Source organism: Rhea americana, unplaced genomic scaffold (genome assembly GCF_003343005.1).
Source record: "Rhea americana isolate MKP2758 unplaced genomic scaffold, rheAme1 scaffold_0, whole genome shotgun sequence".
Classification (NCBI taxonomy): Eukaryota; Metazoa; Chordata; class Aves; order Rheiformes; family Rheidae; genus Rhea; species Rhea americana.
This window is the reverse complement of record NW_028185037.1, coordinates 16324325-16336429: the sequence shown is the minus strand read 5'-3', so window position 1 is coordinate 16336429 and position 12105 is coordinate 16324325. Positions and strand designations below refer to the sequence as shown.

Genomic DNA, 12105 nt, shown 5'->3' with positions numbered 1-12105 from the left:
CTGCATTTGGCAGTTTCCCATTTAGCAGTTATTTTTAAAGTTCCTATGCTGGTTTGATTAGCAATAAAAAATTAGAGGGGAGGAGGAGAGAACTTAGGTTAAAAGCTTCTAGTGACAGACAACACAGGGCTCCCACTGTTTATAGTCCTCTAAGAGACTACAGCAAGGTATCACATAAAGATTTGAGATATTCCCCCATGTAACTCTTCTCTAATAATCAAAATACAATTTGCACAGTATTATAATGTGCTTATTTTAACACTGTATCCTAAATGGTTTCTGGTCAACAATGCTGACCAGAAAACTGATAAGCTTTCATTAGATGCATTTTTGCACACAAAAATTAAAGCGAWTAAGAAAAACACTTCATTAAATGAGTGCCCCATTTGGGGCCCAGGGATAGCATCAGGGAGTACTTGAAAAATACATTTCATATAAGGAGAAAAGCGTGCTATATGCAAAATGAGGAGAAAGCTTCTTTAGAGCTATGACTTAATTCTTTCTKCTAAAAAATAGAATGTGTTAGTGCCTTAAATATTCATATGAAAAGAGTTAGAAATGTATCTCTAGCTAGCACGGTATTTTAAAATTGTATTTCATAGGAAAATCACAGAATAATTGAGGTTGGAAGAGACCTCTGGAGATCATCTAGTCCACCTCCCCTGCTCAAGCAAGGTCACCTAGAGCATGTTGCACAGGATTGCRTCCAGGCAGGTTTTGAATATAAGCCTTTCTTAGTTTTGAAAACAAACCTTACCTATTCACTAATATCTCTCTTGATACTGCTTACAATACACAGAATCAAAACTAGAACTGCAAAAGATAAGTAATTCTGAATTTTCCTGAACAGCTGTCAGAAAGAACTCAAAGTCAAAAGATCATCTGCCTCTTAAAATGAGTTAGGAAGCCACTCATATTTCAACACATTCCAAGTGCTATTTTCTTCCTGATGCTTTGCAAGGAAGCTCTACTCAGTAAGARGATTTTAGTTAAATGTAATTTTTAAAGGTTTCAAAAAAAATTGGGTTTTGTTAAARTATTAGAAAACAGCTGACAAAGTTGATTTTCTGCTTTATAATAATAGGCATTCTGTCACTCAATTATCTGTCTTTTCCTTGAAAAGATCTTCAAAGGAAACTGGAAAGCAGTAAAAAAGAAGAAAGAAGAGTTTGTTTATCCTTGTGTCTTTGGAGTCTGTTATCGATCTCCACCTCCAAAACACTCCCCCTCTAACATCCCTCCCTTAACATTTAAAAACAACAAAAGTGCAACAGACAAGATCCCCAAAACATTTCAAATACTAACAAACAACCAGAAAGACTATGAAGGAACCTAATTGGAAGTAGTAACTACCAAGGNGGGAAAAAAAAAAAAAAAAAAAGGACAATCACTTAATTCAAATTTTCTACCTTCTAGTTACTTTTACTTCACAGAAATTAGGGAAACTACAAATAATTTAAATCAACAATCACATATACAGCTACGACAGATAAACTACCTTATTATAGTATACAGCTTTGTTTCTTTCTTGTGTCACTGGTAGTTTTTCCAAACCAAGCAAGTATAAATGTTTTACTACAAGATCTGCCTTTTTTTTTTTTTTTTTTTTTTTTTTTTTTAAGTTAAATGGTTAACTGAAGTCAAGAGAATAAAGCAACTAGGTAGGCTACCTGTTTCTGAAAAATAATCAAGTCCATCAAACTGTTTTACAACCCCCTGTGTGAATACCTGGAACATAATGCCCCCCAAAAAGTCTTAAATGTTTTGATAAATGATTTAGCTATGCTTTTTTCCTCAAATAAAGCATTCTCAACATTTCCAAAAGCAACTGACAAATGCTTAAAGAAAAACTTTAATTATAAAAGTGTAATATGACAAATGAACTTATCAGTACAGATTGCTTGAACAGGGAAATATATACAACACACGCTTGTGACAAACAAAAACAGATACTACATTTACTGCAAAGGTTATCTGATTGCAAGATTTTCCCATCTTTCAATCAAAGGTTTCTTCGTATCAATATAAGCCACAGCTAAGTGAGTCAATAAAATAACTTCACTTCAAATCAGTTTACCCTTACTATAATAAAATATTACTGAGAAAACACATTTAACTTCCTAACATTTCACAACTTGCAACTTGTATTTCAACTTCAGACCAAGACAAGTCTGTGAGCATTTCTTGCAACAATGCCCATGAGGAATTGTCCTTAGAGCTACAGCTCTGAGGACTATTGAGAAAAGCACTGCTTTGGCAAGCTTGCTGTAACTGCTGCTCCAATTGCATAGCAGTACAACTCCACTGCGGACTACACGTTAACGCAATGGCATGCTAAGTCTAATGAAGCCAAGTACTTTCAACACCTCAAAATTAAGATAACTGACTTAAAAATTTTGTCTTCATAGACCAAGTATTACTGTAGCAAGACTAAAACCCCTGACATCAGTCCATACAGTGCTCCATGCATAGCTGCCTCCCTATATCCTCAAAGTCAATAAACAATAGTATCAGTAAAAACTGGATATTCCATTATGTAACAAACAACTACTGCAGGAATCAACATTACTAAGATAAGGTTAAGAATAAGCATTACCTTTGGTTAAGTGCCTATGCTCAGCCTCTCACAAGTCAATTCATTTCTTTCCCTCTCTTGATAACACATCCCAGCTCCAACTACTGTGGACTACACAACTAACTTTTAGACAATTAACACTAAGACAGTTAACATCAAGAGAGTTTAAAAGTGTCCTATGTGCATTTCATGTGCAGTAACTTCACTTCTAAAAACATCTCTAAAAATTCAGTTCTGTTAAAGTCTACAGGACAACTAACAAAACTTTTTTATCCGGTCTTTCCATAACACCAATGTCTTGGCTTTCCCTGATTTTCCAAATCACCTCTTTTATATCTAGATTTTTCTAAACTACTGTATTAGAAACAGAAGTCAAAAGATTTCAAGGAACTAACAGAGACTCAGGAAAGCAGGTGTGATAAACTATTCTAATTCAGTCCCATAGAACTCATTCTAGCATGATATAAAATATTTCTGGAAAATATTCCACTCCAACAGCCACTTGTACATTTTACTCTAGAAGATGCTCAGTGCATTTATGTGGGATGAAAGAACTGCATGGGGGGGGAGGGGGAAACTGTACTAGAAAGTGAGCTTTTCAAATTTTAAGGACAAATAATTTAAAACTTCAGAGTAACACACTACACTAACAACGTAAGTTTCCTTAATATACTATGAAAGGAATCCCTTGGAATCTCTAGAGAAGCCTAAATTAGAAGACAAGTTTTCTTCCACATACAAGAAAGCCAAAAATATTGAAGCCTGTTTCTATGGACATCAATAAAAGGTACAACTAGCAACAAAGCAATGCTTGTTTGCTTACTATTAAATTTAATCATGCTTCTTTATCAYCATCATTATCGGAGAAGAGAAAATAAGGTTACTTTTCCTTCATCTATATACTCAGAAAGCTAGTATAATATACACAGAAGAGAAATAAATGGCTGTATAGTTTTGAATGTCCCACTAAAGACAAATATTACAGTATTACAATGAATTACATGCATTAAGATGCAAAATATTTATAATGAATCCACACATACAGAGCTGACATAGGAAAAAAAAAAAAAAAAAAAAACTTTACAGCAAAAATATGTATCATGATAAAAGCCTTTGGAATAACTAAAAACTGCAATTTAACCACAACAGCAATTTATCATATTATAGGAAGTGAACCACAATACATTTTGAACAATTTATGCCAGCATCTTCAAATATGAATATACAATGTAACGAGTTAATATATTTTGAGGTAAACATCCCTAAATATTCTTTCAGAATATACTTAAGATGACAATACTTACTAGCAGGCATTGTTAACGAGCAATCTGTCTTCAATTTTGTGAAGTACAATAAGCTATAGAGAAAGAAAAAAAAAGTCAAGATAGTAATTTTAGACAATTTTCATATAAATATATGCAAAAATTTATCAAGAATGAAACAAAGTAACATTCTTCAGCTCCAATATCATGTTAACTGTTACCACAAAAGCCTAGGTATCATTTTGTCTGACCAAGTTATATGGAGGTTTTTCCAGTTCTTCACATTCAGTCATTCTGTTCCTGCATTTGACGCCTAAATAAAAGATTTTAGAAGTATTTATTGGGATGATGTTTCACATTGTCAATTTTCATGATGATAAATACTGTATAGACTTAATATATATTTCTATTTAAAATATAAACCTTTCCTTCTCTCCAGTAAAAGGGCTATGAAAGATTTTTGTTGTATAAAAAGAAAAACAATGCTGGAAATGTTTCTGTGTGGCGCTTTCCAAAACATTTTTTTCTCCTAGCATCAATAAGTAAACTTTATAGCAGAGAGTAAACTTCTCTGAGCAAAAACAGTTCAGAACATTTTGATGTAACTAGGTACAAAAAGAAGTAATTGGAAGTTATAACAACATATTTTAGTACTACATATAGCACAACCTATCACTTAAATAATTATTTAAGTGAAAGGCATTTGAAGATTTTTCTGTATTAATCCAGTATATTTGTGAATTTATTTAATAAAAATTAAGATTTTTCCAGACATTACCAATGTAAGAGTAACAGTTTTATTTARTCACAAAATACATTCTAATAGTCACACATTGAAAAAAGGCTTATCATTGTTAAAAATAAATTTTATCGTCGTTGTATAYGTATTTTAATCAATGGTTCCAATTTGCTGATAGCAATCATGATTAAAAATACTGCTTCAAAACTAAACATTTCTGAATTTTCAAGAGAGGTAAATAGAAGTCATGTCTAGTTTTCTACTGAGGACCTAAAGTGTGTCGTCTTCCCCTCCCCTCACCTCTGCTTGGAGAACTCACTCCTAAGCACATGGTTTGGGGCCCAGAGAAAACTTTGCATGTTAAACGAGTGTCCCTTTCCAACCTTTCCCACAATCTTAAAGACTTCTGTTGAACCTAATATCCATTTCACTAACAAATTAAAGGTACTTCTCCTATGTCTACATTACTAAAGTTAGATTAAAAAAAAATGCTTTGTGCTTTATTCCAGAAGGAATTATAATGTATTTGTACATATCTAAAGAAACATTAGAAGTGGTTTAAAAATGACAGAGTCACTTTACAAGAACTATTTCATTACATCCTCAGGATGGCCAATTAGAAGCCACTGATACTGTTGGTAAGTTGTACATTTCGTAGCTTAGCTTTTACAATTAGAAGTGTAGTCCCCTTTCCTTATACTTGAAGTTCAACTGCTAAATCTGACTGATATTCCWTTGCCTCCTTCCACTTACAGGAATGGTAAAATTTATTTGACTGCACAAGTCTGGGTCAGAAATAGAGAGACGTTAACATTCAYCATAAACTGTAAACATTTTCCTAACATTACACCAAACGTAACAAAAACAAGYCCTCAATTATTTACAAACTATATTCTGATTTCCATTTTTGAGAGCTCTCCCCTGAATCAGCAACCAATCCAATTCAAGCAACATTCCAYAAATGAATGTGCAATAGTGTTAATAAAAGGATTACATAAAATTAATGTGTAAGCTTTTCCATGTACCAGGGCCTTACAAGCATGACTTCAATCCAAAACTATCAAATTCAAAAGGAAATTTTACCCACTAAGTCTTACCCACTGTGTACACCGACTCTTTCAGCAAAATGTCCTTTAACCTGAAGTTATTAAATGAAAGATTTCAAAATATAAGCACATCACAGAGRCTTAAGAAGTCAGAAATTAGTACCATAGGATATGCCACTAAATATATTAATTTTAGAGAAAGAAAAGCTGTAATATAATTAGATTCATGAACCTGGACCTCAATTATCCAAAGCATGCCTCTATGCTGCAAACTCAATGATATGCATAGAAACCTGGAAAATCAACCCAGTACTGGTCATCCACTAGAATGACCACAACCTGCCAGGTATTGCTGATGACAGAGGCCCTGAGAGCAGAAGAAAAGCACCTAACAATTTTAAAGTAAAAGATGAAATTATTTCAAAATGCTCACTGTGTAGTCCTATTATACTGTTTCRTTAATGTTTAGTAAGTCAGCCTTGTGTTATGGCCCATCAAATCAAACCCAGAGAACCTCAAATCCACAGTCCCCCCTTCCTACATTGCACATATGATGATGATACAGGGATGCTTGACAACATCTGAGAACAGACCGATTACTGACAAGGTTCTGCTTTACCATCTGCCTCCCACCTCCCGGCGAGCGACATACAGGCGCTACACAACGGTGACAGGACCTYAGGCCCTCACCCGAGCCCGACTGGGGAGCACCAGTTGGATGTGAGGAGCCTTCTCCGGCACCTTTCCCGGCGGGCGGCCAACGCCGGCAGACCGCAGGGCGCGCTGGCCCACCCGAAACAACGTTCAGCAGCGCCCKCAGGGCACCCGGAGCCGGGTGCCAGGGGGACACCGCGGGTACGTGTGGTGGGGGAGGGCGGCAGCGGTATGCCGTGCCTCCCCCACCAGGAAAGCGCCCTGCTGAGGCCGCCCGGCGCCCCGAGCCCCTCCGCGACGGCCCGGCTGCCTGCCTGCCGCAGCCGTCTCGCTGCCAAGCGAGGGAGCAATCGGAAGAGCGAGGAAAGGAGAGGGCCGTAAGGTCGGAACGAGGAGAAGCGCTTCCGCCCGGCTCCCGCCGCACTCACCTCGGCCGCCTCTCCGGCTCACTTCAGCAACCGCCATCTTCCCCCTGCCCCCCGCCGCCAGGCATCCTGGGAGCCGTAGTTCCGCGCGACGCGCCCCGCCGCCTTCCACCGCCCATCGCTGCCTTCACACGAGCAGCTAGAGAAGTCGCGTCCCCAGGAGGAGCCTCCTCCCCCTCCCGCCCTGTTCCCCGACACGGCCGCGGCGAAAGGGGCTCTCCCAGGAGGGCCGCAGACGGCGGAGGGCGCCGGCGGCCGCCACGGCTCCCACGATCCTTTGCGGCGGAGGCTAACGGGCGCCTCGAGGCGAAGGGGAGGGGGCAGCTCCCGCGCCCCGCCTCGCGGTGGCCCCGCCCCGCCCCGCGGTGGCCCCGCCCCGCCGGCGCCGCGGCCGTTACGGGGGGGCGGGGCCAGGCGCTCGGTCGGGGGCTGAGGGCGCCTCACCTGAGGGGCAGCTTCAGGTTTTATCGTTTTATTATTGTCCGGTGACGATGGGCCTCAAAATTTGCGAGCTTGACGCCTGGCTTTCCAGACAGGCAAGGAGAAAACTGAAATGTTCAGTTGCCACTGCGGAGAGCTCTTTATTTCCGCTGCAGATAGCTCTCCCGTAGGACCAAGTGGCAGCCCAGCTGTCACCTGGATGAGTCTCAGCTAGGACTGTGTTGAGGCATTACGTATTCCACTGATTTCAAATTTGCTGGTGATATATCTGGTGAAATACTGCATTTTCTTGCGCTGTTTGAGACGATTTTCCTTCATGGATAAGARAGGCAGGATCAGTGTTTTCTAACTCAGGTGTTTCTTGAAGTAATCCAATCCTCGAACAAGGGAACCAGTGAGAAGTTTCCATGCCTCACACAGCTTTCAGCRAAACGCAAACAAAAAAAATGTAAATTTGGGAAAATGGACAGCGCTATCGTGGTGTCACACATTTGCAGACAGTTGGAGGAGTTAAAGGACTATGAAATGTCATTTACAGGTTTGAATTCTTGTGGCTGAACATAATGAAAACAATAATAAAAAAGAACAACCTGCCTTTTACAGGTTTGTGTACTGAGTAACTGCCTACAATGCATAATATTTGGGCACTGCAGTGCTATTTATAAGTACTTCAGACAGCCAGCAATGGACACCACTGAGATATTGCTTAACCAATCTGATAGCCTTCTAGGATGGAATGACTGGCTGGGTAGATGAGGGCAGAGCAGAGGACGTTGTGTCCCTTGACTTCAGCAAGGCTTTTGACACTGTCTCCCATAACAGCCTCTTAGAGAAGCTCAGGGAGTGTGGGTTAGATGAGTGCACAGTGGGGTGGATTGAGAACTGGCTGAAAGGCAGAGCTCAGAGGGTCGTCATCAGTGGTGTGGAGTATAGTTGGAGGCCTGTGGCTGGTGGCGTCCCATCCTGTTCAACTTATTCATCAATGACCTGGRTGAGRGGACAGAGTGCCTCCTCAGCAAGTTTGCWGATGATCCCAAGCTGGGAGGAGTGGCTGACACACCYGAGGGCTGTGCTGCCATTCAGAGAGACCTGGACAGGCTGGAGAGTTGTGCAGAGAGGAACCTCCTGAGGTTCAACAAGGGCAAGGGCAGGGTCCTGCACCGAGGGAAAAATAACCCTAGGCACCAGTACAAGCTGGGGGCTGACCTGCTGGAGAGCAGCTCYGCAGAGAAGGACCTGGGAGTGCTGGTGGATGACAGGTTGACCATGAGCCAGCAATGTGCCCTTGTGGCCAAGAAGGCCAATGGTCTSCTGGGGTGCATTRGGAAGAGTGTTGCCAGCAGGTSGAGGGAGGTGATCCTGYCCCTCTCCTCAGCCCTGGGGAGGCCWCATCTYGAGTSCTGTGTCCAGTTCTGGGCTCCCCAGSACAAGAGAGRCATGGAGCTACTGGAGAGAGTCCAGCRTAGRGCTACAAAGATGATCAGAGGGCTGGAGCACCTGCCCTATGAGGAATGGCTGCGAGAGCTGGGCCTTTTTAGCCTGGGCAAGAGAAGACTGATCTTATCAATGTGTGTAAGTACATGAAGGGAGGTTGTCAAGGGGACTGGGACAAACTCTTCAGTTGTCCCATGTGACAGGACAAGAGGCAATGGGCAGAAATTGAAGCACAGGAAGTTCTGCCTGGAGGTGATGGGGAATTTCTTCCCTGTGAGAGTGACAGAGCACTGGCACAGGTTGCCCAGAGAGGTTGTGGAGTCTCCTTCCCTGGAGATCTTCAAGGCCCGCCTGGATGCAACCCTGTCTACCATGCTCTAGGTGAGCCTGCTGAGCAGGGAGGTTAGATTAGATGATCTSCAGAAGGTCCCTTCCAACCTTACTGATTCTATGATTCTATGATATTCCTGCATGCCTATAGCTATATTTGTCCTTAGTTTAGTATAGCTGGTGATAGTGAACTTCCTGGTTGATTTTTGAAATGTACAGGAARTAATTTATGAATTTTTCATCTGTCAGAAATAGAAGTCGACTCTATGACCATGGTCTCAACTTGACTCATCCTSTCTGATGTGGCATCAAGTCCAAAGACCATTTTTCCAGTCCACTGCCAATCAGCTACAGGCAGCCTCTTCTGGAAGCTGAGCCTTCTCTTTGCTGAAGTGCTTCGTTCAGACGGTTTCTTATGCACCTTATGTGGTGTGTAAGGGGGTGTAAGTTCCATCATCCTTGTCATACCGTATGGTTTCAGGAGAACGCTGGCAGTTACTAGTACAGACAACTCATCTGAATGAAAGATGTGTCAAGCTAGGTTTACGCTCATTCAGACACTACTAAGTTTTAAATGTAACACTCTAAGTTTATGCTGTTTTTTCTTTGGTTTTAGAAACAATAAAGGCAATTTAAAACAAAAGTTTCTATTACTTTTCCCACATTACAACTGTCATGTCTGTTCTGAACACCTTTTATTCTCTGAAAGTTTTTTTAATGTTTTCTTCTATTTGTATTGCATTGCCAACATTCATGAATATCAAGTAGACTCTTTTATACACAAAAATGGAAATAAGAATACTACCAATGTCTTTTTATTGCAGTATTGTTTGTAGATATTATAACAAAAGTAGATGAAATTGTTTAGGAAGAAAATATAAAAAGTATTCCTTCTGCGAACTGATAAAAACTTAAAGCCTTGTTTTGCAAAACATATTCATTATAAGTAATTTTATTTCCACTGACAAATGAGGGTTTCTGAATCTTTTCTTGCATACATAATTAATTTAACTTTTATATCTGCAACTTTAGCACTTAAAAACTTCCTGCTCTTAATAGATACTTGTATTTCTAAGGTACTAGAAATTTATTTACCACTGTGATTATTAAATTGTATTATAATTCACGTGATTCAATTATGTTMCAGTAAAATTTTAAAGATTATAAAGTCGAAGTCATAAATACAATTCTTTTGGAACTGTGTGTTTGAAGAGAGTTTATATGTTTTTTTAAGACATTGTTATATACACTATGTAGTAAGTAATATTCTGTGAAAAAATCAATAAAGCTCTTATCCTAGTTGTACTGCTGTTATTTAAAATAACWCTTTTCCTAATTCAGTTTCAAAATAGAGCAGAGCAGAGAGCTGTAGTTTGCAATTATATATGTGTTGATCTCTGTGAGCTTCCTTATACATTATGTAAGGGATAACAAATTTAATGTAGAATGCAAGAATTTTTCGTTTTAATGAAGATAGAAGAAGAATATCTTGCCACCTGTTTTTTCCAACACCAATTTTTCATTTACTATGAATGAAAGAGGGAACTTATTCGTTGACCACATCTAAGGTCATGTTCAAAGTACCCAATAAGATTAAGAAATTTAATTATGCAAATATGAAATTACTGCTTAACTAATTTCTATCCAGACTATCCAATTTTACTCCAAAATCTGCTACGTCTTCTGGACCTTTGGTTCATACATACGTTGGTCCACACATGCACAAAACTGTATCCCATGACACCGGCTTGCTTTTATTATTTTTAAAGTGGTAATGATAACATAGACACAACTGTATAGCCTTTACTCTAAAAATATCTAAAGTTTGAGACAGAAGCATCCTAATCCGTGGTCAATGATACAGGAAACGTAAGTTGTATTCATAGTTTGGTGATAGCAATTCCGTGTTTTCCAGTTAGATTTTTAATACATGTAAAAGTACAATAAAATGGTCAGTGTCTGGAGCAAGCAGCAAAAAGTACCTCAGTTTAAAATGCCAGGAGAGGTTCAAGAGGGTAACAGGCATGACTGATTGGCATTAGATGGTCTAAGAGTATGACAGCTCTTTCTAATGAGTTTTAAAAGAAAAGAAAAGTAAAAAGTCTGAGAGGAATTAATGTACACTGACAACAGTGTAAAGCAGGAATGGCATAGAATTATGTTAATTTTATGCCAGGGTGAGAAAGATAACAGCCAATTTTAAAATGTTTAATTTCACACAGTTTTAATGTAAATAGAAGAAAAAAGATAAGAAAATGTGCAGTACTCATTAACAGTAACCAGTAAAAGCTGGACCTATGACTTGTTTACATGTGCCCACCACTACATTGTATAGATCTGTTAAAGCTGTTAATTCTGTCTTTCAATATTGAAAAAATGGTAGTTATCATAGCAGTGACTACATAGCTTGCTCAGCCATCAATAAAGCAAACCACACACATGCATTTCATTCAGTAATTTTTCTTTGTAWTCAATTGCCAATTAAATGAATAATTTTGTTAATATTTACTTTGTAGCATATTTTTCCCACCTTATATATACATAAGGTTTCCCCTAAGTCTATAAAGAGGTGCTTAATTACAATATTTTATTAACACGGAAGTGTAGCTGATGAGCCAGAGCAGTTAGACTGTAGAGAGCAGATCCTCAGGGCGTATACAAAGGAATTTACTTTGTCATTGTTCATTTTAGCAGGCAGTGTAGTGGATGCAAACTGATCATGTTCACCAGCCCTGAAAGCAAAGCCAAGAGTTCATGCAGATTCAGCCCTGCAAACCATGGAGTAGTTCCTGAATTTTTTTCCCACTTTCTTCTCAAAGAAGATTTCTCAGTGACAGCTATGCTCACTAGGAAGACAGCTGTCAGGGGGACAGTAAAAATAGATTGGAATGATTACAGGTTTTTAGAAATTCTCAGAAAGTGCTGAGCAGCCGCTGTCAGAAAAGTTAGCATCTTGCAGATGTCTCAGAGCAAACATCTTAAAATCACCTCCAAAATCCCCAAATACTTTTGAAAATTATGGCCATGTATACTTAAAGAATAAATTCCGTATGAAAATTTAAGTTTATATTACAGAATCTCCATTTGCATAAGCAAGTTCTGATATGATATATATAATATATATATATTTGAAGACAAGTAATAGTTTTTAATATAAAGGATCCACAGATGTTTTGGGTTTTAAGCCATTAATCTCTCT

General features: G+C 39.0%; 1 protein-coding gene across 6 annotated transcripts in view; it reads right to left on the bottom strand.

Moving 5' to 3' along the window:
- The window catches only part of EFR3A (EFR3 homolog A), a 72602-nt gene extending 65628 nt beyond the window's left edge, over positions 1 to 6974 (bottom strand). For all 6 annotated transcript variants that reach the window (XM_085318527.1, XM_085318300.1, XM_085318449.1 and 3 more), the window contains exons 1-2: positions 6705 to 6974; positions 3880 to 3932 (exon numbers count right to left, since the gene is read on the bottom strand). Coding sequence is in view for 1 of the 6 variants with exons in the window: in XM_085318675.1 (XP_085174801.1) it covers positions 3880 to 3889 (10 nt within the window). In the remaining 5 variants the exon portion in view is untranslated. The remainder of the gene's footprint in view (positions 1 to 3879; positions 3933 to 6704) is intronic.
- Between the last annotated feature and the right edge of the window lie 5131 nt (positions 6975 to 12105).